Source organism: Garra rufa, chromosome 8, assembly GCF_049309525.1.
Source record: "Garra rufa chromosome 8, GarRuf1.0, whole genome shotgun sequence".
NCBI classification, from domain to species: Eukaryota; Metazoa; Chordata; class Actinopteri; order Cypriniformes; family Cyprinidae; genus Garra; species Garra rufa.
The window spans coordinates 17,415,424-17,442,486 of NC_133368.1; the positions used below are offsets into that span (position 1 = coordinate 17,415,424).

The 27,063-nt window shown below is 38.7% G+C and overlaps 1 protein-coding gene across 1 annotated transcript in view; it reads left to right on the plus strand.

Moving 5' to 3' along the window:
* Positions 1–27,063, plus strand: part of myo3b (myosin IIIB) — a 141,752-nt gene that overhangs the window by 102,693 nt on the left and 11,996 nt on the right. Inside the window, exons 28-33 of the mRNA XM_073845037.1 lie at positions 400–511; positions 3,325–3,487; positions 5,815–5,895; positions 12,121–12,175; positions 18,062–18,113; positions 19,245–19,377. Of these exons, the coding sequence (XP_073701138.1) occupies positions 400–511; positions 3,325–3,487; positions 5,815–5,895; positions 12,121–12,175; positions 18,062–18,113; positions 19,245–19,377 (596 nt within the window). The remainder of the gene's footprint in view (positions 1–399; positions 512–3,324; positions 3,488–5,814; positions 5,896–12,120; positions 12,176–18,061; positions 18,114–19,244; positions 19,378–27,063) is intronic.

A 27,063-nucleotide genomic window follows, 5' to 3' on the forward strand; every position in this document is an offset into this window, starting at 1 on the left:
GTATCATTCACTTGGGCATTTCGCAGCACGCTTTTAGAGTTCCTCTGAAACCCTCCACCTTCCCCAGCTCCACCTGTATAGGTCTGCCACGGGTTATTTGATGCTATTTGTGCAGCAGCAGTATGTCTTAAATACTCACAGCACCATATCACCATATGCTTTGTTAGTAGCAAGTTTTGTACTTGCTGCAGCAGCAATTACCAACAGCAGCAGCAATTCAACAGAAGCATTTTGCCAAGACCAAATACATTAACATTGTCATATCCATTACCATGTTAAACTTTTCTGAAAGTTGTCATGACAGAAATTAATGTTTGAGCTTGAGAACAAACCTCATCACTGTATGTTTATTCTTGTGACTGGTGTAATGAGAGTCTGGTCATTTTGATTTTCTTGCAGGTATTACTATCTGGCCTTTCGTGCCCATCAGATGCCAGAGGGCAGTAGAGAGAATGCCATCATTATACTGCAGAAAGCCAAACTGGACAACTGGGTCCTGGGCAAGACCAAGGTACAGTTATCAGTATCCTCTCAGTATATGTTTTTATTTTATTTTCATTTTTTTCTCTCTCCATCAGTGTTCTTAAATTTAGTATGTTGTATTGCTACCAGGAAATTTCACCCTGTACTGCATTAAAATACCAAGGGTTTTTGGGCATACACCATGGTAGTACCATAGTTTACTTTTAAGAAACATATCACTGCCTTGCTACATGAATGTAGACTGTTCAGTACCATATACCACTGTATGATGGTATAGCCCCCCATGTTTTTTCAGGGCCAGTTGCCAACACATTCATTCAATACAGAAACAAGCCTCTTGTATGAACAAAACTAAATACATTAGTGAATATACTGAAAAACTAAGAAAAGGGTTCAGAGAGGTCATACATGTTAATAAATCACATATAAAACAACTAATAAATAGCAACATTTTTATTAGTGGCAGCAGGGATGGATTGATGGGAATTTCATGGTGGGTGGCGAAATTAAATACAGTATATGCATATGTATATGTATATGTATATGTATATTTACTCACACACAGTGAATTCAAAAACTATTAATTTTGTTGAATGACAAAGCCAAAACCAGATTTGTGTTACCTTTGCTAAAGAAAACAAATGAGAAAAAAGAGAGAATTTTTTTTCTTGAAAATATTACTTAATAATATCGCGTTGGACGAAAATTTACTGGCATAACTACTTCCACCACAAAAATTGAAAATTTTTTGGTTAAAACATTTACAAAAAATGTTTAACCATACCAATATACTAGATACCATTACTGGACACAAATATTTGGTGATAATATTGCATAACAAGAGATTTATTTTGACCGGTGGTCTTTTGTGCCAAATTTTTTTTTTTTTTTTAAACTGAGGTCTACTGAGGCCTACTATAAATCAGTTCCATTAACAAACACAAAACCAGTCCTAACAGAAAGAAAACAAGCTGATAAAAAGATTGATACCAATACTGGTAATTTTTGTCTGGGAACACCACAAGTGTGATTATTATTTTTTTTTTTTTGCAATTTTGTATAAAATAAAAGCTTTTCAAAACAAATTTATTGGTTAAACATTAGAACAAACTAGTGTGAAAAACAGTGAAGTATTTTATTTAATATTGACAGAATTATCCACAAATATTACTTCTTTCATTTAAAAACTGAGGTACGTAAGCTAAGATTAAAAAGGCCTGCGCTAAATCAGTTCCATAAACAAACACAAAACCAGTCCTAATTGAAAGAAAAGAAGTTGACAAAAAGATTGATTCACCACACACCACAAGTGTGATTTTTTTTTTTTTTTTTGTACAAAATAAAAGCTTTTCGAAACAAATTTCTTGGTTAAACCGTAGAGCATACTAGTGTAAAAAACAGTGCATTTTTCCATATTGTATTTAATATTGACAAAATTATCCACAAATAACACTTTTTTTACTCAAAAACTAAGGTATATAAACTCAGATTAATGAGGCCTACAAAAAATCAGTTCCAAAAATAAATACAAAACCAGTCCTGATTGAAAGAAAACAAGCTGACAAAAAGATCTATACCAATATTTCGTGATAACATTGCATAACAAGAGATTTATTAGTTATTTTTTTGTGGGCCATTTTTGACCTGAAACACCACAAGTGTGATTTTTTTTTTTTTTTTTTTTTTTTTGCTATTTTGTACAAAATAAAAGCTTTTCAAAACTAATTTCTTGGTTAAATATATATATATTTTTTGTGGGCTGGTTATTTTTGAATGGGAACACCACAAGTGTTATAAGGATTTGAACACAACACAAGGGTTAAATCACTTTTGGCAGCAATCAGCAACCCAGACTCACTGGGAAATAATGGTGACTTTTCTGCAAAATTTGGTGACACTTACAAAGTGTAGTGTCCAGCCTGTGGTGCAAGTTTTATCCAAAACTGATGAACATAAATCTGTCAGTGTTTGATTTTGTTGTACATATCAAAAAATGAGTTCTCTGTCCGGTGAGTGGTTAAAAAAAAGTTTAATGCTCTGTCGTGTTTGAAAATAGCCACCTACACTAAACCATGCCCTAAACCAAACTGATAGGTGTGAAATAAAAAAATGCTTGCTGAGATACCATGCTATTTCAGCTTGCTTCTACTAGGCACCCTGCATCTCAAATGCAGTGTTTTACCAGGTGAGCTACCGAGCAAGTTTACATCAGAAAATCCATACACACGAAGCTGGTTTTGTAAACGTCAGAATGTTTTAGTTTAAAAATCATGTTCCATATTGCACCCATATTACTATGACTACCAATCCACATATATCATAGGCTTTTATTATTCCACTCCTAACAGCCATTAAAATGTCTGATAGAAAATACATAGAGGTGAAGACATTGTCCAGCTAACTAAACAAGCTCTACACATATCTGACTTTGTGTCTAGGAGATGGTTAAGTGGGATGCCTGCTATAGATATACGTCATTCATTATTCATTTGCCTTTAATAGCACAGAAAACAATTCTAGCTTTCTCCTTTAGTGCATTTCTGTCAGACCAATGGTTTCAGATAAAGCATTTACAAGCCAAGGTCATGGTTTCTTTCCTCACATTCTTTCACAATCACTCACTCTCACTTCTGTCTGTCTGAGAAGTTAAGGTAGTTATCTGTGAATCTAATTGACCAGATGGTTGGCATCTGCAACTCTGCGGAAAAAAAAAGAAAAAGTTCAAAGAGTCCTTTTTCAACCTGAACCCCTTGATGATTTTGTGTCCCCGACAGTGTTTTTATTGTAAGTTGTGAGCATGCTTCCTTGCATCTGTAAAGATGTGTTTACGTGTCTTTGCAGGTGTTTCTGAAGTATTATCACGTGGAGCAGCTCAATCTGATGTTGCGGGAGGTGATCGCACGGGTGGTGTTGATGCAGGCCTACACCAAGGGCTGGCTGGGAGCTCGGCGGTACCGCAAAGAGAGAGAGAAACGCAACAACGGGGCGATTATCATACAGTCAGGTTCTTGTAACCCAAACTCATTACTAAAAGACTCTGATAACAGATGCATATACAGGGCTCAACAATATATATGGATGGGCTGATGCTAGTTTATGAGGGTCACTGCATTTCACGTTTGTGTGATGACTTATTTCTGCAACCAAAAAAAGGCTATATACAGTGGCATGTGAAAGTTTGGGAACCCCTTGCAGAATCTGTGGAAATGTGAATAATGTTAACAAAATAAGAGAGATCCTTAGTAAGATATTTGACATAAAAGATGTTTACATACAGTATAGTGATATATAGCTGAAATCATTAAAATTACCCCCTTCAAAAGTTTGGGAACCCTTGGTTCTTAATGCTGTGTGTGGTTACCTGGATGATCTACGACTGTTTTCTTGTTTAGAGATAGTTGTTTATGAGTCCATTATTTGTTCATTTACACTGAGCACTGTTCTTTGAAAAAATCCTCCAGGCCCTGCAGATTCTTTAGTTTTCCAGTATATTTTGCATATTTGAATCCTTTCCAGCAGTGACTATGATTTTGAGATCCATCTTTTCACACTGAGGACAACTGAGGGACTCAAACACAACTATTAAAAAAGGTTCAAACATTCACTGATGATTCAGAAGGAAACACAATGCATTAAGAGCCGGGGGGTGAAAACTTTTAGAATTTTTGAATTTCTAATTTTTTGAATTTCTGTGGCTTCCGAAGAGCAGTACTAAATGGAAAAAATTATATATGTATATATATATATATATATTTAAACAAAATAAGAAAAAATTGGACATCTTCATTCTGTTCTTAATGCATTGTGTTTCCTTCTGGAGCATCAGTGAATGTTTGAACCTTTTTAATAGTTTTGTTTGAGTCCCTCAGTTGTCCTCAGTGTGAAAAGATGGATCTCAAATATGCAAATAGGCAAAAGATGAACTGAAGAATCTGCAGGACCCGGAGGATTTTTCTGAAGAACAGTGCTCAGTTTAACTGTTCAGAACAAACAAGGGACTCATGAACAAGCATCACTAAACATAAAACAGTCGTAGATCATCCAGGTAACCACACACAGTATTAGGAACCAAGGGCTCCCAAACTTTTGAAAGTGGTTATTTTAATAATTTCAGCAATTTTTTTCTTGTGGACTACAATCTTAAAAATAAGGGTGCTTCACGATGCCATAGAAGACCCTTTTTTGTTTAAATGGTTCAATAAATAACCTTTAACATCTGAAGAACATTTCACAAAAGGTTCTTTGTGGTGAAAGAAGATTCTTCAGATTATAAAAAAGTAAGAAAGAAATGGTTCTTTAAAGAACCTCTGACTGAATGGTTCTTTGTGGAACCAAAAATGGTTCTTCTATGGCATCGCAGTGAAGAACCTTTTAAAGCACCTTTATTTTTAAGAGTGTAGATGTAAATATCTTTTATGCAAAATATCTTTCTCAGGACAGTACTAAATAAAAAAATAAATAACATGCATTTTGTATGTTCTCTCTTATTTTGTTTTGTTGTATTCACTTTTTCACAGATTCTTCAAGGCATTCCCAAACATTTGCATGTACTCTAGCTGTCTGATATGAAGTAGGAAATATGTTGAAATTTCAAGGTCAAAACATTAGTTAGAATGGATGGAAAATAAATAAAAATGGCCTGCACTGTACATCATTTTACAGCAAAATTGTGAATTTAATAGCTAGCTTTGCATACATTTTTGTTCAAAAGTTTGGGGTTGGTCAAACTTTTTATGTTTTTGAAAGAGCTCTTATGCTCACCAAGGGTGCATTTATTTGGTACAGAATGAAAAAAAAAAGAAAATGGTAAAATATTATTTGAATTTAAAATAACTGTTTTCTATTGTAAAACATTTTTAAAATGCAGTTTATTCCTGTAATGCAAAGCTGAACTTTCAGCATCATTACTCCAGTCTTAAGTGCCACATGATCCTTCAGAAATCATTCTGATATGCTGACTTGCTGCTTAATAAATATTTTTAATGTTAAAATCGTGCATTTTTAGGATTCTTTAATGAATAGAAGGTTGAAAAGAATAGCATTCTTTAAAATGTCTTTACTGTCACTTTTGATCAGTTTAATGCTGAATAAAAGTGTTAATTTCTTTTATTATTAATTAGAATTTTACTGACCCCAAAGATAAACAATTTTTCATATTTGTGACTGTTTATCCAGTGATTGTAAGTAAACATATGAACTACAGGCTTAACTTGTAAAAAAAAAAAAAAAAAACTTGATCTCTGTTTTGAAATTGTCAATAAATTGTTTACTACTATAAACTAATATTCCGTGTTTTAATCCCTTCATGTCTTTCTTTGTGTCTCGGTGTAGCCTGGAGGGGTTACATGGCCCGTCAGAATCTGAAGCAGATAAAGCGAGAGCGTGAGCACGCTGCTGTACGGATCCAGTCAGGTACACATCTCTGAGCAACTCAAATAAAACTAATGTCATAATATTGTGGTAATATTCCTTGGAGAAATTTGACTCTTTACTTTTATTTTCTTTATTTTTCTGCGTCTTTCAATTCCACCGTAGTGTCATTTATTGGCATGACAAACAACACTCATTTGTAATGCTACTGCATCTGAACTGCGAACAACAAAAAAGTGCAAAGTAAAGTAAAATAAAAATGATGGAAATCAAACTAGAACAACCTTGCAAAATTGTTTTTGACTTAAAAGACATTGAATATTCAAATATTCATGTTATTAATATTTAATATTCTAAAAAAATGATGAAATAAAAATAGATTTTCTTTAGAGAAATTAATGTTTATTTAGAAAGGGTGCATTAAATGGATACAAAGTGGCATTTATAATGTACATGTTTCTAATATTTTTAATATAAATGCTTTCAAAATGTTCTTATGAATGTATGAGCTAAGAGCTAAGACAGCTCTGTCTTTCTATCTTTCCAAATTTCTCCAAACTCGCATTCTTTTCATTTTTCTTCAAATCATAAACTTCATCATTTCCACAAAGTACCTTTTTTGATCTCAACAAACAATCCCATGAAACAGCGCTGCTAAATTAATAATGTGTGAAGCCAGCGTCTCTTTTGCAAGTTTGGGTCACAGCATTTGGTCCCCATGTTTCAGTAGAATGCTGCATTTTGAGCTTCTCTCTTTGCTTTCATCTGTTTCCCAGTGCAGGCGGCAGAGAAGCAGAGAGAGAAAGAGAGAGAGAGCGAGAGGGATGGGGGGTGTTAGGGGTTCCCTGCCACTTCCTCTCTCACATTCCCGGCCCATTACAGACTCTCACATACCAGAAACAAGATGGCTTTTTATACTGTCACCCTTTTCTTCTGAAATGTAAATGAATTCTTACTCGGTGTGGCCTGACAGAGATCAAAGCGGGCATATTAACCTTCTCGGGGCGCGTTTCCATCGCCACGCTCGTTTTCTGAGGGCGTGAGGAGGGAGGGGCGGAGGCAGGAGTCCGGGGGGAGGAAGGAGAGGGAGGAGTGATGCTATTGTTCTCCTCTCCTCTTCTGGACTACTTCAATTCCCCTTTTTGGCAGACGTCTCTCTCTCGCTCTGCAGTGTGTCCGCTGGCGCAGGTGGCGCGGTGTTCGGCCACATGTTCAGAGCCGTGTAGAGGTGTGTGTATCCACTTTGAGGTGGGCCGCATTTGCATTTCTAAAATAAACACCCGTCTTTCAAACGTTTGACATCCATACGCTGAGAATATGCTGAGCACGTTATGCAAATTAAACAGAGGCTTTCAAGAGGGGAAAATGTTTTCTATATCCATAGAATATCTATAGGATGTCTATAGGAAATTATTGGTGAGCATTCTGTTTTGAGGTTTGCCTTGCATAACCAAAGCTGCATTTAAGTAAATGGCAACTATATGTAAGATTTTATAAAGCCTGTATTTATTATGCTTTATGATGGTATTTCTTTTCTAAAGGCCACCCGAAACATAATTTACTCACTTCAAGTCATTCCAGACCTGTTCGTATTTCAAATCGGTATTCAGAGAAAAATTAAGACATTTTAAAGAATTTCAGTAACCAAACAGTTTTTTAGATCACATTGACTTTCTTATTTTTTCCATAAAATGGAAGTCAATGGGACTGAAACATTCTTCAGAATATCTTACTTTGTGTTACAAAGATGAAAGAAATTCATACAAGTTTGTAAAGCATGAGGTGAATAATTGATGAGAGAATTTTCATTTATCTCTTTAAGGCATTATAATGCATCTATTGCCTTATAAAAACACCTTATAATTTGCCATTTCATCTTATGATTTATCGTAACTGGAGTTATAAAACATACTAATACTTGCGCATTAGTAGTCATAGCTTTTAGGAGTGTGATAATTTTATAACACATTATGAACACCATGTTATATCCGCTTAAGTTACAGTATCTCACAAAAGTGAGTACACCCCTCACTTTTCAGCAACAATTTTAGTATATCAATACTATTAATAACTTAGATATATTTTAGAGTAGTCACTGTGCAGCTTTTATAGCATACTAAAATAACTCAACATACAGCCATTATTGTCAAAATAGCTGGCAACAAAAGTGAGTACACCCTAAGTGATAACAGCAGTATGTTGTTTAACCATGCAAAGCCACATGTCCTGTTCATCATGTTTATGTTTTTGTCTGCTTGACAGGACCATACAAAGTTGTGTATCTTGTATTAGAGCTGTTAAAATTGGGCACTTTAAGTACAATTCTCTCATACTGACCACTGGATGTTCAACATGACATCTCATGCAAAGAACTCTCTGAGGATTTGAGAATTAGAATTGTTGCTCTCCACAAAGATGGCCAAGGCTATTAGAGGTTCAGTAACACCCTGAAACCGAGTTACACTACAGTGGTCAGGGTCATCCAGAGGTTTTCCAAGAGTGCAAGGGTTGATCAACGAAGTTGAGCACTCGTTCTGTGCGTCAGGTGCAGAACCTGGCTTTAAAAAACAGATGCATGAGTGCTGCTAGCATTGCTTTAAAGGTTGCAGAAGTAGAAGGTCAGCTTGTCAGTGCTCAGACCATGTTCCACACACTGCAACAAGTCAGTTAGCATAGGCGTCATCCCAGAAGGAAGCCTCGTCTTACGCCGGTTTCACACTGCACGCGTAAGCAGGGCGTAAGCAGCGCGTATTTTTTTCGGCGCCCATGTTAACAGATTAGAGCATTCACACAGCACGCAGGGACGGCGCGGCAGCGCGTAGCAGGAGCAGAGCAGAAGCGTCAGTGCTGCGATTGTTTTGGCGCCGAGTCTATTTTTGCTGCGCCGCTTACGCTGGGTTAAAGCCACAGTGCATCGATCTTGATCAAAACTGGCCTGATTAACACGAAAAATAACAATTTCACCATAAAATCATGTATCACATGTAACACAATCACGGTTTAAATGGCTCACCAGTAAAAAATAATGTTTTTTTTTTTTTGTAAATAATGTCTAGTTAGCCTACTTGTTCAAAACAATCACTTTAGCAAAGTTTGTACTATTTTCTGCTTGTTTTGATATATACAAGAATAAATAAATTTATATTACTGCCATTAAAATGTTAATATAAGACATATTTTAAAATACAGAAACAAAATCATTTTTAAAAGTGAAGATTCTGAAAGTATTGAAGGAGATCCTATAATAATTTTATATAGATTTACAGTAGTAACAACAAATTATATTTTTATATGATATGTCTTATCTCAAAGTTGGACAACCACCATAAAAAAAATATGATATATAGCCTACCATATGAGTCAACAAATGTAAAAGTCAGTCATCTATTAATTATCTTGTAAATTATTGTGCCTTTAGCCCCAACAGCCGGGGCGATTAGTACCTCAAATATCATACTTTTACATATTCTTTTCGTTATTGAAAAACTGTTGCCTTTAATTATCTTAAACGGTAATCATTAAGACCTTTAAGATCTTTGTCTAAAAATATATTCAATATTTTAGCGTTTCTCATTTTCTACTTAATCTACAACATACAACCATATCACAATTCAATGCACATGACAGACAGTTGTCGGAGAACACCTGAAATGCGGGACCGAATGAACGATACTCGTCGTCTATATTTGCAGTACACAAGCTGCGGTTCAGCTGCGCGCGACAAACGCTGCCAGTGTGAAAGCCCAATGGACGCGCGCTGCTTCTGCTCTGCTTACGCGCTGTGCACGCGCTGCTTACGCCCTGCTTACGCGTGCAGTGTGAAACCGGCGTTAAGCTGGCTCACAAGAAAGCCCGCAAACAGTTTGCTGAAGACAACCTGTCCAAGAGCATGAATTACTGGAACCATGTCCTGTGGTCTGATGAGACTATAAGATAAACTTGTTTGGCTCAGCTTGGCATCCTCAAGCGTAAAGTGGAGAAGCACCATGTGTCTAATGTCCAGCAGCTCCGTGAGGAGTGGAAGAAGATCCCAGTAACAACCTGCAGCTCTGGTCAATTCCTTGCCCAGGATGATTAAGGCAGTGCCAGATAACAACAATAATAATAATAAACACTTTGGACAAGTTCACTTAGGGTGTACTTACTTTTGTTACCAGCTATTTTGACTATAATGGCTGTATGTTGAGTTATTTTCAGAGGACAGTAAATCTATACTGATATACAAGCTGCACATTGACTACTCTGAAATATATCCAAGTTTCATTTCTATAGTATTGTCCCTTGAGAAGATGTACTAAAATTGTTGCTGAAATGTGAGGGATGTACTCACTTTTGTGAGATACTGTATTGGCTGTATTAGTACTTACAAAGCACCTATTCTGCATGGCCATATTCTGCATCCCTAATGCTACCCAATATCTAAACTTAGCAATTACCTTTAGCTATTAATAAGCAGAAAATTAGGAGTTTATTGAGGCAAATGCCATAGTTAATGGTTTGTTAATAGTGATAACTGGACTTTGTATCCCCTTCTGGGGTGTATTTCCCAAAAGTATCGCTAGCTTGCTATGTACGCAAATTCTGTTGTGACCAACATTGTTTAACCATTAGTTATTTTCCCGAAACCATAAATTTAGCAAACATTCACAAACAGCATCATAAAGTTGTGTGGTTGGGAGCATACAGTGCTACTTATATAGATCATGCTCTTGAGCACAGTAAGCAATACAACATGCAACACATTCTGTATCTTTCATCCCATTTAAACATAAGTGTGTCAACAATCAGCAGTGTGTTTGAAGAATACACAGGTGCATAAATGTGTAAGGGAGTCCTGGGGCCTCATTTATAAAGACTTGCGTAGAAACCATCCTTGATTTTATCTAAGAACTTTTCTGATTTGATCGTAAGAGCGATTCAGAGAAACGAACGTACACACGAAATCCATGCGTATGCCAGTCATTCGGTTATAAATCACAAATGATCGTGGAATTGTGTGCAGCTGAATGTTCCGCCGTCGAAACGCCCCTGCTTAATTAATTAACATATAAAATGAGCTCATTCTTAAAGCAAAAACTCTGTGACAATGGCGAGTAAAAAGGAGCGCAAGAAATCAAATTATAGTGAGGCTGAACTATCTGCAATACCAGACATTACCACAAGGAAACGGTCGTACGCCAAGCTGGAGTCTGACGTGGAGATAAGTACTTTTCCACGTCAAAGACGGTTTTTATAAATCTGTACTTTGACGTGGATTTGATCGTACGAACACTCTAAGATCAAATCAGTGCGTAAGAAAGTTTTATAAATGAGGCCCCTGGAGTGTGACATGAGGAAACCTGAGATGAATCAAACATCAAATAAAACAAAACAATAGCGAACAAAAATTGCAAGATACTCCTCAGGTGACATGTTCAATAGAACAGCATCTCAGAGAAATGTTGAGGAGAAAGCTGCTGAATGTGTACACAAATTACATAGTGCATGTTAATGTGGTTAAAAATGAACACTTTTCTGTTGTATTAATTGACTGTAATCATATAATATTAATTGCGGTGTGAAATTATTATTCTACCACCCGCTTGTGTCATTGATGACAGTCTTATATTGTTTAAACGACAGAAGATATGTTTTTGTACAGGAAGCACACCCCTGGCTGAGTATACATCTGAACACCCACCAAAACACATGACTATCCCCTCCCAGACTATATTCAGTGGTTTGTGTGTTTGAGTTTACAGGCCTGTGTTCGCACCCTGATCTGCTCTACCCTGATTAAAGCATAAAGTTTTGTGAGTTTTAATTGGGCGTCTCATTGAAAGCGGAATAAATGACTGCTTTAGCATTTTAGAGCAGCGCTGCTGCTTTCATGTGTTCTGAGGTTTACACTCATTTGTATGAGTGATAAAGTACTAATTACTCACTCAGAGCTCATTGTGTTTTTTATCCTAAACATTCATTTAGTGTGTCTGATCAAAGGAAAACGATTTATCTGAATCTATGTGTACAAGTAGGAAACTGTTACATTACATTCCATACAACCAAAAAGCAAAATACACTATTAGTCATACTAATTTGTGGCTTTTTTTTTTAGTAATGTGATTTTAAAACATCACTTTTATCACTGCTCAAATTTGGCGTTAGTGATTTGAACAAATCCACCCTGTGTGTAAATATTTTTTACAATTCTACTGGATGATAAATCTAGCAAATTGTGATTCATGTTATTTTATATTCATTGTTTGATTGTGTGAATGTTTGTTACAGCATACAGAGGCTACAGAGTCAGGAAAGACTACAAACACAGTCGACAATGGACTGGGTGAGTGAGGGTGTGTTCATTGTGTTTGTTTCCTTTGTATGTTATCATAGTGTATTTTTGCATGATTGTGTGTTGTTAAGGTATCTGTTTGTTCTATAGTAGGTCCCCTACAGCCCGTCCCAGTGATATTGTGTTAGAGTATGTGCAAGCATTGTATTCATCTTTCTTAAATCACAACTCTTGAGTGACAATCCATTCACACGCACATGCACTTTGTGAATACACACCAGTAGATGGTCGTCTTCAGCTTTTGACTGCAGGTTCTGTTTCTGACAGACAATGTTGCAGCACTCAGAAACTGATGATCAGTGTAAGCCAATGTACAACAAAATGCTGATATCTATAAACAGGCAGCTCATTATAAAAAAATGCAAGAAAAGTTGACAGTGCAAAATGTTTTTTTTTTTGTAGAAATGACACAAATTGCACTCAATCATGCATTGCCTACCACAGCTTAAGGTGTCAAAGCATGTGCACTAGACAGAAACAATTTATTTTTCAGAATTTAAGAATGTAAATCCTTTTCTCTTAACTCATTTTAATTGAGTTCATGCCCTATGTTTAGTGACCAGATTTACATTATTTTTAAACCTGTGCAGCAGAAAGATTGCTGACAATCATATCATGATAACTCGTTTTAATAGATTTCATCCAAAGTTTTCATCCGCCCTCCCACATCTGAGAGTGTTTTGGGTGAGTGTATATGTTTATGTGTGTGTGTGTGTATCCTCCAGCCAGTTGGCTTATCAGAGGGGATTCTCAATGCTTGTTTATATCAGAAGTCTCAGTGGTGAAACTTCAAACCTCACACTTTGCTATTCTGTTTCATCAGGGCTGGAGAGAAGCGTTATAGATTTATTTTGACATCAACTGGCCCAATTTTCCCTTGTAAAGTTCATAAACTTACCTACATGCTCATTAGCTGACAGGAGCAGGTGTGTGTGTGTGTGTGTGTGAGAGAGAGAGAGCGAGCTCCATCACATGGTTCAAGTACCAGCTGACGTCAATGTGTGTGCCTGTAATCTTACACGTTCATCAGAGTTACTGCACTAAACAGTTATGTCATGCTTGGTACATGTGACAAACTTGATGATGATGTCATTGATATTGTGGTGGTCACATGTATCCAATAGAACATTTTATGTTGCTATTTCATAGTTCAGGAGACTTATATGGCCTGACACAAATATTTGCTGTGAAGGTGTTCACACAGGAGACAAGTATTTTTATGTATATTTTTAAATTGTGGCTGTTAAAGGGGTCCTATTATGCTCTATATTTTGTTTTGGGGGTGCACTAGAACATGCTCTCATGTTTGTTGGTTCAAAAAAACGCATTATTTTTTTACATAATTTACATTATTACAATAGCTTTCTCCCCAGGCTGACACAAATGGCTTGATTAGTTCCGGGTTTGATAAAGGCCTGTCTTCCGAAAAACGAAATGTGTTGTGATTGGTTAGCAGTCCCATTGCGTTGTGATTGGCCAACAGCTTAGATGGCATTTCAGTCCTGCCACACCCCTTCCCAAAGCAGAAAGTCCCATGTACAACTGTTAGCACAAACTAGATTAAAGTGATTCTTACGTTTTAAATATGGATATTTTTCTTAGAAAAATCGGATCGCTAAAGGAGGCTTTTACTGACCCCTCCAGAGCCATGAGAGGCACATTTTATAATGGATTGACTTGTTTTGGACTGATGGAGAAAAACAAAAGTCTGTACCGTTCTAAAGCTTGGGAGTGCCAGGATTATTTTTATATAACTCCGATTGCATTCGATTGAAAGAAGGAAGTCATATACACCTAGGATGAATGGAGGGTGAGTAAATAATATGCTACAGTAGTGTTGGTCCTATAGTCAGCCTGTGAGATTGTCTTTACATAATATTATCATTATTGTGCTAATTTATTTAATTATTTACATGCCCAAAACCAGCTCCAGCATAAGGCTAGTGAAGCTATCTACACTGTATGATGAATAAATCTCTTACCACACACTGCACATGTCTATGGCATGGCTCCGACACGGCCACCAATGATCGTCAGTCAATGCTTGTGTTTACATCAGCCGCGGCTCTGCATGTGTTTCGACCCTCTATACCGCACACATCAATGGCATGGCTCCAGCATGGCTACTGGAGCAGTTTCGCGGACACTTTAATGCTCACATTCATACGAGCTGCCCTGTGGCTCGCTGGAGCATCCCAGAAGCGGCTGTCCAAGCTACATTGTTAAAGTTAGGCGACATCATAGCATCCAGAAAACAAACGCTGTAGTCCAAAGGAGCCATTCATTGTACAGTCGTGGCCAAAATTTTGAGAATGACACAAATATTAGTTTTCACAAAGTTTGCTGCTAAACTGCTTTTCGATCTTTGTTTCAGTTGTTTCTGTGATGTACTGAAATATAATTACAAGCACTTCATACATTTCAAAGGCTTTTATCGACAATTATTTGACATTTATGCAAAGAGTCAGTATTTGCAGTGTTGGCCCTTCTTTTTCAGGACCTCTGCAATTCGACTGGGCATGCTCTCAGTCAACATCTGGGCCAAATCCTGACTGATAGCAACCCATTCTTTCATAATCACTTCTTGGAGTTTGTCAGAATTAGTGGGTTTTTGTTTGTCCACCTGCCTCTTGAGGATTGACCACAAGTTCTCAATGGGATTAAGATCTGGGGAGTTTCCAGGCCATGGACCCAAAATTTCAACGTTTTGGTCCCCGAGCCACTTAGTTATCACTTTTGCCTTATGGCACGGTGCTCCATCGTGCTGGAAAATGCATTGTTCTTCACCAAACTGTTGTTGGATTGTTGGAAGAAGTTGCTGTTGGAGGGTGTTTTGGTACCATTCTTTATTCATGGCTGTGTTTTTGGGCAAAATTGTGAGTGAGCCCACTCCCTTGGATGAGAAGCAACCCCACGCATGAATGGTCTCAGGATGCTTTACTGTTGGCATGACACAGGACTGATGGTAGCGCTCACCTTTTCTTCTCCGGACAAGCCTTTTTCCAGATGCCCCAAACATTCGGAAAGAGGCTTCATCGGAGAATATGACTTTGCCCCAGTCCTCAGCAGTCCATTCGCCATACTTTTTGCAGAAGATCAATCTGTCCCTGATGTTTTTTTTTTTTTGGAGAGAAGTGGCTTCTTTGCTGCCCTTCTTGACACCAGGCCATCTTCCAAAAGTCTTGGCCTCACTGTGTGTGCAGATGCGCTCACACCTGCCTGCAGCCATTCCTGAGCAAGCTCTGTACTGGTGGCACTCCGATCCCACAGCTGAATCCTCTTTAGGAGACGATCCTGGCGCTTGCTGGACTTTCTTGGACGCCCTGAAGCCTTCTTAACAAGAATTGAACCTCTTTCCTTGAAGTTCTTGATGATCCTATAAATTGTTGTAGCCACAATATCCTTGCCTGTGAAGCCATTTTTATGCAATGCAATGATGGCTGCACCCGTTTCTTTGCAGGTCACCATGGTTAACAATGGAAGAACAATGATTTCAAGCATCACCCTCCTTTTAACATGTCAAGTCTGCCATTCTAACCCAATCAGCCTGACATAATGATCTCCAGCCTTGTGCTCATCAACATTCTCACCTGAGTTAACAAGACGATTACTGAAAAGATCTCAGCAGGTCTTTTAATGACAGCAATGAAATGCAGTGGAACGTTTTTTTTTTTTTTCGGGATTAAGTTCATTTTCATGGCAAAGAAAGACTATGCAATTCATCTGATCACTCTTCATAACATTCTGGACTATATGCAAATTGCTATTATAAAAACTTAAGCAGCAACTTTTCCAATTTCCAATATTTATGTAATTCTCAAAACTTTTGGCCACGGCTGTAGTAACTTGAAAAGGGATCTTCTTTAAACTAAATGTTTCCCTTTGGAGTGGATTTGAGATTTGTAACTTTGTAGATGTTTTTTATGCCCAAACATACACACCACACACTGGCTAAAATTCAAAAAGTGAAAAAGCATAATAGGACCCCTTTAAAGGGATAGTTCACCCAAAAATAGAAATTACCCCATGATTTACTCACCCTCAAGGCATCCTAGGTGTTTTCTTTCAGACAAATACAATCAGAGTTATATTAAAAAATCTCCTGCCTCTTCCAAGCTTTATAATGGCATTAAATGACTGTTGAATCTTTTAAGTCCAATAAAGTGCATTCATCCATCATAAAAAGTACTCCACACAGCTACAGGGGGTTAAACTAAAGGCCTTCTGATGTTTGTGTGAGAAGAATATCCATATTTAAAATCTCTAGCATCCACTTACTGTTGAATGCACGTTCACGAGAGAGTAGCATTTCAGAGGATGACGTAGGACATAGGCGTAGCATAAGCTCTGGTGAGAATATGCTAGTCTCGTGAGAATCAAGTTTTGTTTACAGAAAACAAAACCGGTCTCCTCTTGGTTTATATTGAAATCCTCTTACATTTTTCTTTACTAATCCTCATTTTGTGCTTCTAATTCTTGACTGGTGTTTTGTTTTGCTATCACCTCTGCGGTTCTACATTTGTCACTTCAATGTTTGTCACCGCATTCGCCTACGTTCTATATTTTTTATACACAAACACATTGATTCAATTCAGAAGGCCTTTATTAACCCCCCAGAGTCATGTGGTGATCATACTTTTTATGATGGATGGATACACTTTATTGGACTTCAAAATCTCAACAGTCATTCACTGCCATTATGAAGCTTTGGAAAGCCAGGTAATTTTTTAATATAACTCTGATTGCATTCATCTAGAAAAAGAAAGTCATATACACTGATGGCTTGAGGTTGAGTAAATAATAGGGTAATTACATTTACATTTAATAATAGGGTAATTACATACAATCACTATATAAGCATCCACAGCACTGTTTATTATAACCATGTGCTGCTGGATTGTCACTGCTCAAGCTGTTCAAAGCAGGCTGTCAGTGTTTTTATTGTTTATCAACTGGAGAGAGAGAGAGAGAGAGAGAGAGAGAGAGAGAGAGAGAGAGAGAGAGAGAGAGAGAGAGAGAGAGAGAGAGAGAGAGAGAGAAAACATTTGATTGTGATAGTTGTGGTGAGGAAATTTAAAATTATTTTAAGTTTGTTATGTTTATCATCCTTGGTGACAGGTCTTAACTGAGCTAATTAATAATCTGTCATTATCATTTACTCACCATCATGTTCTTTCAAACAAGTATGACTTTCTTCAATCAGTGGAGCACAAAAGCTATTTTGAAGAACTTTAGGGTCCAAACAACTGAAAGAAAGAAAAAGAACGAACAAAAGAAAAGAAAGAATGTTTGTCTTAATGGCTAATTCAAAATAATTGAGTTTGCATTGAAATCTTAGACTTTTGCCAAATGTCTTTGCAAGTCTTTGCACAAAGGCATTGTTAATACCTCTTCTGAAACATGAGATTTTCCTCCCCAGAAACTCCACAGTATTGTTATGAACAACACAGTATATAATGAAAATATACAACATGTGAAATAAGAATAATGTAATGGGATAACAACTGGGACCAGAATAAATATACAAGGACCTATAGAGGGTAATGAGAGGAAGCAGCTGGACCTGGTGCTGGAGAACATGAGCTGTTCCTCATAATGTCCGGGGCCTTTCTTCTGGTCCGCTGTTCATAGAATGAGACTAGACTTCATAGGCCACTCAATGCCACACATTGATTTTAGAGCAGATGTTTACAATGGTTTGAACGAGAGAGTGATGTAAACCAGAATGCTCACAATATAAGTGTTGCAGTAATGCAGTCATCTGATATCAATGACATCATCTTGTATTAACCTAAATTGTTTTCTCGGAATTACTGAAATCCTAAACTCGCAGTTTGTGAGGAATTCTGATTGTTTTATGATTGCTTTTCTCCTCAGACAACCCACACCTGAAAGAAGATCTTCCACCAGTCACTTCCCAGATGAAAAGGTCAGATTTGATCATTCCAGAATGTATATGTATCATTTTAAACACAAAACGGTTTGTAGAACTGCCATGTTGCTCTTTTCCGGGCTTTTCGAAAAATCTGCTTTTATGGTGCTTCTTGTCCCTTTGTCACTGTATGAGCATCATCTAAATTATACAGGTTTGAAACAACACAAAGCTGAGTTAACATTGGTGGAATTTTCATTTTTGAATGAGCTATTCCTTTAATTGCACGTCTGATACGGCTCATGTTAATATGAACTCCGCTGTCACCTAACTGCACTGAGCAACCCTCAGATCAAACAGCACAGTCCTTGAGACAAAAGAGACAGTTCCCTCGTAGAGAATTCACTTCTCCGCTGAGAGAGAGAGACAGCGAGGAACCCAGGGAGGTAGAGAGAGAAGGAGTGAATCAAAAGGCTGGAAAAGCGTGGTAGAGAGTAAACGCTGACTTCTCCCTGAGGTGATTTGTCTTTTCGCTGCTCTCTCTACAGATGTTGGAGCCCCTTTTTTCCAGTAAAGACCTGAGGTTCTTTGCTAGGACTTTGATATCCTACTCGAATTCAATATGTGAAATAGTAGAGCCACTCTGTGACTTGGAGCACATCGCTGAGCTTTGAAGTCTGATCCAATTTTTGCTGCTCGCCATTTGATGTTGAAAGGATGAGATGAAGAAAACGTACAGTTTTTGCCAGTAACTCTGCTGAGCATATGTAAGATTAAAACAGCCCGCTCCTTTGGAGGGTGTACTTAGAAATGTTAAGCAGATTAATTCTTTCCTATAGCTCTTTTATTCAAAGATAAAATTAAATGTGTGTGGAAGTCTGCGAGGACGGCCTCCGTTATTTCCTGCATTACAATGAAGCGAGCGTGACGAGAGAGAAAGAGCGAGTGCTCTGGTACCAGTGCATTAGCACTTACTGTTGCCAAACACTGGGTGTTAATGGATGCTCCAAAACAGCCTGCTCTTAATAAATCACTTCAATTAATTCACACAAAAGACCCGCTGCTGTTTTATTCATTATGATGTGCTTGTTTGTATTTGTTCGCTTTGTTTCCTGATGTTGTTTCTGTTGACGTGGGTGTGTGTGTGTGTGTGTGTGTGTGTTTATGTGTGTGTGCATTTCTTTTCAGGTTGTCTCTGTCAGCGCAGACGCCGGCAGCAAAGAGGACAGCTCTGGTGACGCGTCTGTACTGAAGACAGACAAACGGAGTGACAGCAGAGAGAGAGACGGGCTGCAGGAGCGACCGGCACTGAGCAAGCAAGGTGAGTTCACACACACACACACACACACACACACACACACACACACAAACATTCCCATAGTCCCAAATGCACACACATGAGGACATGTATAATAAACAAAAAACACAGATACACAAATTTGCCAACATTTACTCTCTGTGTTGTTGTTTCGCATTGACCTTTGAAGAACCCCCAAGCCACTTTTTTCCAAAAACAAAAGCATGACCAGTCGCCAAGCTCCAAAAAGGACAAAAATACCAGAAAAAATACTTTAGCACCTTTAAAATTTGCTTGGTGATGAAACATGAAATAAGGCATTACTGAAATCAAATTCTGCACGTCTTTATGCCAAGTTTGAATACATAGAAGAATCCCTTGCGAATAAGAAGTGCATTCTAGTTTAAAAAAAAAATATTTATTATGGAAATAATATACCCTAAAATAATATAATATACTAATGTGAGCTGAATAATTAAAACTAAAATTCAAATAAAATGCTGAACTTTAAGGACTTACTGTATGTAAATATTGATATGCAATTTCATAATTACTTAATATTGTCTGAAATATGGGACCATGGACCACAAAGCCAGTCTTAAGTCGCACAGGTATATTTGTAGCAATAGCCAACAATACATTGTATGTGTCAAAATTATCAAAGTTATTATATTATATTTCTTTTATGCCAAAAATCATTAGGATATTAAGGAAAGATCATGTTCAGTCGAGATATTTAGTAAATTTCCTATCGTAAATATATAAAAACTTCTTTTGATTAGTAATATGCATTGATAAGAACTTCATTTGAACAACTTTAAATGTGATTTTTTTTCAATATTTAGATTTTTTTTGCACCCTCAGATTCCAGATTTTCAAATAGTTGTATCTTGGCCAAATATTATCCTATCCTAACTAACCATACATCAATAGAAAGCTTATTTATTCAGCTTTCAAATGTATGAATCTCAATTTTAAAAAGATTGACCCTTATGACTGGTTTTGTGGTCCAGTGTCACGTGTGGTTATAGTGTACTGTTGAAGCATTTATGATAAACTAAAAAAAGTCCTTTAATTTCACTTCTATAGAAATTTATATGTCATGTATTTATATATGTGTAATTACACATTTGTAATAATGATGTTGCAGTTTAGTACTTTTAAAACCCATTAACATTAAATTTACAATTGAATAACACACTTCAGGTAAAATTATAATCAAATACTTTACATGTGCTTTGATGTTGACACAAAATAAGTGTACTTCTTTAAAGCACAACGAAATACTCAAACTTTTCATTAAAAATTATTACAAAATCCACTTTTTATAAAATATTCATAAAATGATGTTCTCTCCTTATGTGCTAAATATTATTTTTCAATGTGTTTTTTTTTATATTCTTATAAGAAGTATTTAGAAGTAAAAAGATTTTTAGTGAATAACTTCCTTAGCTGGAGTATGTAGCACAAGTCATATGAACTACTTTATGGTGCATTTTGACGCCATGAATGAGCAGCACAAACAATTTGCTAAACATCTTCATTTGTGTTTCATGAAAAAAAAAGTTTGGAAGTACATAAGGGTGAGTAAATGATGACAGAGTCTTCATTTTTGGCTAAACTATTCCTTTAATACCAGAAGTACCTGCTTTTCTCTCTCTCTCATTCTCGTGTCCTGTCATATCAGCTTACGGTTTGGCTGAGCTTTCAGTTTCGGGCCAGACAGTGGATGAGAGGTGTGCGTCTTTGTCGAGGGTTTTTAAAAAAAACACACACCAATCACATCAAAGACTCGCACATGCCAGTGACTCTATTAAATGCTCACAGTTACAGTGACACAGAGACCAAAACACACATATTTGCTGAACATATGTTTGCTTTGTGTTTAGCCCAGGGCTGTGAATTCCATTAATGAGAGCTGCCTGGGAGGTGTGTGTGTGTGTGTGTGTGTGTGTGTGTGTGTGTGTGTGTGTGTGTGTGTGTGTGTGTGTGTGTGTGTGTGTGTGTGTGTGTGTGTGTGTGTGTGTGTGTGTGTGTGTGTGTGGATACAGAGAGAGAGAGGGAAGGTGTGTCAATCAGGGGCGGGTAAGGCGGTGCTGCTGGGATCAGTTGCCGGGGGTCCATCATTAGAGTGATTAGTGAGGAAGGTGTGTGTGGGGGTGGGATTGAGATTAGCCGTGTGTCCGTGGATTACCGGATTAAGACAGATAATGTAACACACACTCCGCTCTGCAGTGGCTCCGGATTACTGTCAGATCACCACAGCACGCCTGGGTTAGACAGCCGCGCTAACTCTATGAGACTGAGAACAGGTGACCCTGCTCATCCAGTCTGTCTGAAACACACACACACGCACACTGGAGATGACACACACCAACAAAGACAAACACACTCAGTGTCCCGTCTATTACTCTTAATGGTTCATTTTGTGAATATTATTTTGTATAAATTATTGGTTTCTGGAGGTATAGTGTGTAATTGGCATATCTGGCAGTAAAACAAAGATTTCAATTAGAGAAATCCAACTTAAATCATAATTTATGCAACTGAATGAATTTATGCAACTGAAAAAGAATGATTAAAAAGCAAAATTTAGGAATTTATTTGACTCCAAAACTGAAGACAGAAAAAAAAAAACTTCTGGGAACTTCTGAAGTTTCTCAGTAATCGGTTTTAATGAAACTGTTTTTTGAAATAAAGTAAGAATATGTACATTGTAAAATGTAATAAGTTGACTTTACTTAGAAAAATTGAAGAAACCGATTACCTTAAAAAACTAAGTAAAGTGAAATAGGAATAATATGTGACCCTGGACCACAAAACCAGTCTTAAGTCGCTGGGGTATATTTGTAGCAATAGCCAAAAAAAACATTGTATGGGTCAAAACTATATTTTGATATTTATATATATGATATTTTTCTTTTATGTCAAAAATCATTAGGAAATTAAGTAAAGATCATGTTACACTAAGATTTTTTGTAAAATTCCTACTCTAAACCTATCAAAATGTAATTTTTGATTAGTAATATGCATTGTTAAGAACTTAATTTGGACAACTTTAAAGGTGATTTTCTCAGTATTTAGATTTTTTTGCACCCTTAGATTTCACATTTTCAAATAGATGTATCTCTGCCAAATATTGTCCTATCCTAACAAACTATATACATCAATAGAAAGCTTATTTATTGAGCTTTCATATGATGTATATATCTCAGTTTTGTAAAATTTAACCTTATGACTGGTTTTGTGGTCCAGGGTCACATATGTTGTACTGACAAATGTTTTGTTAGTACAGTTTACTTACACAAGAGTTCTAGTAACTAAAAAAGAACTGTAGGGGGGTACTTGATCCTTTACTTTAGGTTTACTCTTGACTTAGTATTGCTACTCACTGACTCCCAGAGTGCATTGCGGCATGTATAAATTATGCAGGTTTTGCATAATGGATAAATTGTGCTTGGTTTTAATGTTGTTGTTTTTATTTGCTGTCTTGTGTCAGTAGTAGCACTACAAAAAGAGCAAATAAAATGGTCATTGTTACAATTAATAAAAATAAACAAAACTGATTTTTTACTATTGTTGTAATTCCCGTGCTGAATGTTAAAGTCTGTGTTTGACTCAAGCATATTACCGCAAATATTAAAGGACTGTATCAACCCAATTAAAACCTTCTAAAGGTGTTTATAAAGAAAAATAAAAGAGTGAAGGATCATTGGTAAACATGTAAAATACAGCTAATATTATCAACATCACAACATCAATTTATGAAGTCAGTTTATGACTTCTCAAATATTTTAGTTGTATAGAAAGTTCAAAATTCAAGATGACTTTGGGGAAACTAGTGAAAGAAAGATAACTGCAGACATGGAGAAAATGAGTGAAAAGTCTATTAAGAATTGGCCCACCTCAAAAACGTGTCTTTTCTTCTTCTTCTGTTGTTATTTTGCACATTACCAACACATTATTGTACTGCTGCCTCTCACTGGTTTATTAATGTTGTTTTGTTTTGTTTTGTTTTGTTTTACTTGCCTTGTCAGTAGCTGTAACTTAATAAAACCTAGTAAGTATGGCAACTAAGTAAAGATAACATCTAGGTTACGAAGGTAACCCTCATTCCCTGAAGGAGGGAACGGAGACGTTACATGGGATCTCGCTTGAGAGACCGATCATCTCTGAGCCTTATTCAAAAGGCCAATGAAAATTGGCGAGTGGACGTGCGTGCCGGGCACGCCCCCGTACATACGGGTATATAAGATGGCGGCGCACCACTCAGTCAGGCTTTTGCTGAAGAGCCGGGAGAGCCCGGCATCAGCGTGACGTCAGGTCGTGGCAGGGGATGTAACGTCTCCGTTCCCTCCTTCAGGGAACGAGGGTTACCTTCGTAACCTAGACGTTCCCCTTCAGTCGTTCCACTACGACGTTACATGGGAACATTCTATGGAACAGGCCACGAACCTGACGCCGCGTTACGCACAACCCCACGTGCTGGCAGGCGGAAGTGTCAGCAGATGGAAATTTTAACGTAACCTTCCCAACGCCCTGAGGCCCAATAAGGGGGGCCTTACAGGGATGCCAGTTGTACTGAAGCATGGGTTGGGGGGCGGAGCACATGGAATTTTTACATGTGGAAATGGGAATAATTCAATATATCCATAAAGCTTCTTAGGGATACACGAGGGAAACAGCGGTCTCCTCCACTGGAAATATTGAAAAGTATAGCCACAACCTGCGGGACGAAGGAGACCCAGGCAGGATCACAGTCAAGGACTACTCCGCATCTAGCCCTGACTGCGGGGCATGGAGGACCCAGGGTTCACCGGAGGGAACGTTCTGGGAGATAGCGCACGGATCCACGTGGGAATGGCCCAGCAAGCCGACACCAGCCGTCCTCCCGCTCGCCTGAAGTCTTATGTTAAGACACGGGAGGATACGGCCTCTACGCAGAGGTTGTAGAACCTAGCGAAGGTATTAGGTGTCGCCCAGCCCGCAGCTCTACAGATATCTGCTAGTGAGGCGCCATGAGCCAACGCATAGGATGAAGCAACACTCCTAGTGGAGTGGGTATGAACACCTAAGGGGCATGTCTCTCCCTGATATAGATAAGACAGGGAGATGGCATCTACCACCCAATGGGCCAGCCTCTGTTTGGAGACAGCATTCCCTTTCTGCTGACCTCCGAAGCAGACAAAGAGCTGCTCGGTGCATCTGAAGTGCCGAGTACGGTCTACGTACTGTATAAGCGCAGAGCACGAACAGGGCACAGCAGCGCAGAAGCTGGGTCTGCCTCCTCCGGGGGCAGAGCTTGCAGGTTCACCACCTGATCGCGGAAGGGTGTGGTGGGAACCTTGGGCACATAACCGGGCCGGGGTCTCAGGATGACGTGAGAATCTCCGGGCCCGAACTCAAGGCACGTTTTGCTGACAGAGAAGGCTTGTAGGTCCCCTACCCTCTCGATGGAGGCCAGAGCTGTCAGGAGCGCTGTCTTAAGGGACAGGAATTTCAGCTCAACTGACGTAAGTGGCTCAAAGGGGGCCTCCCGTAGGCCGCGGAGGGCGACGGAGAGGTCCCAAGAGAGTACGAGGCGCAGACTGGGAGGGTTGATCCTCCTAGCGCCCTGTAGGAATCTCACGATGAGTTGGTGCTTACCCAGGGATGTTCCATCTACTGCATCGTGGTATGCTGCGATGGCAGCAACGTATACTTTGAGAATCGAAGGGGACAGCCTGCGCTCCAACTTCTCTTGCAGGAAGGAAAGCACTACTGCAATCGTGCATCTCTGTGGGTCCTCTCCTCGAGAGGAACACCAGTCAGCGAACAGACCCCACCTCAGGGCGTAAGCCTGCCTCGTAGAGGGGGCTCGGGACTGAGTGATGGTATTTACCACGGCCTGGGGAAGGCCGGCGAGGTCTGAAGCGTCCCGTCCAGGAGCCAGACGTGCAGGTTCCATAGGTCAGGACGTGGGTGCCAAATTGTGCCCATCCCCTGAGAAAGAAGGTCTTTCCTCAAGGGGATTTTCCAGGGAGGGGCTGCCACGAGGGAAATGAGTTCTGGGAACCAGGTCCGGGTGGGCCAGTGTGGCGCAACCAACAAGACCTTCTCCTCGTCCTCCCTGATCTTGCACAGGGTCTGTGCAAGGAGGCTCACTGGGGGAAAGGCGTACTTGGGCCCCGGAGGCCAGCTGTGTGCCAGAGCGTCTCTGCCGAGGGAAGCCTGGGTCAGAGAGTAAAAGAGCTGGCAGTGGGAGGTTCGGGGGAGGCAAACAGATCTATCTTAGCCTGACCGAAATGGCTCCAAATCAGCTGGACTGTCTCGGGGTGGAGTCGCCATTCTCCAGGGTTGGTGGACTGCCATGAGAGCTGATCCGCTGCACGGTTGAGTTCTCCTGGAATGTGAATGGCACGTAGCAATTTCAGCCACGTTTGACTCCAAAGGAGCAGACGGCGGGTGAGTTGTGACAGGCGAGGAGAGCGGAGACCGTCCTGGCGATTGATATACGCCACCGTCGCCGTGCTGTCGGTGCGAACAAGCACGTGTTTCTGGCGCAACAACGGTCGGAAGCGATGAAGGGCCAGAAGCACAGCCAACAACTTGAGGCAATTGATATGCCATTGCAGTCGAGGTCCTGTCCAAGAGCCCGAAACTGCGTGCCCGTTGCTATGAATTTTTTCTGTGAATTTTTCAGCAGCTCAAACTTTCAGCAGCATGTTTAATTACTTAGTACCTTATTTTATCTTGGTTGAATGTATTTGTGCAGCAGCAGCAGTGTAGCAGATTTCATCTTGCCAAAATCAAGCATATATATTTACATTCCAAGCCTTATGCAAATAAATGCTACAGTGTTGCCTGTCTGATTTAGTCTAGTAAATTGGTTTGTCTTAAACAGTCCTCTGTTTCTAATATTTAACTAGCCAAGTCAAGTCAAATATTTTTTAATAATGTAATATTTTATATCTTCAGGCCTTTTAGTCACATTTACTGTATAGCTAAGATTTGCTATTGAGTATATACTGCTTGACATGACTATACCGTATGTATCCAGGTATTTTGGTATAATACTTTATTAATTATTAATTTGTTAATTATTTCTAAAATTAATTAAGGATTATAAAATCTTTGAGATTTTTTTTACACTAAAATAGTGTAATGTAGTGAATCCCTAAAGGGACCGCTGTCTCATATGTAGCTTTGGAAAGTCATTCATTCCACTTTTGAGTTCTATAAATTAGGAAGTCTTCTAGTTCCCTTCCGGAGGGAACTCTACGCTGCGTCCTGGTTCAGGACACTATGGGAACTGCCTTCAGCATGACCGGTTCTGAAACAAATGTATAGAACAACGACAGTGAACTTGACACTGGCCGGCGCCAGCCTGTGACATCATCAACAGGCGCCTGCTAGTATAAAAGCACAAAAGCCTGAGAGCACAACACCATCTTTTTGTCTTCAGAGTCCTCTGTTCTAAACGAGTGAGTACAGCGATGCCTAGAGAAAGAAAACTGTTTAGGAAGTGTGCGGATCCGTGTCAGAGAAATCTGACACTTGATGACGCACACGACCTTTTGTTTGGTGTGTTTAGGTGTAAGAGCACGCGCGCTCGGCTCTAGAAGAGCGGAGCGCGTTCATTGTGAGAGTTTCACTTTGAAGAAACTCCATTCTCGTCTGGCCCTTTTCTCGAGGGAATCGGGCCATCCATCTGCCCCACGCTGCTCCGGT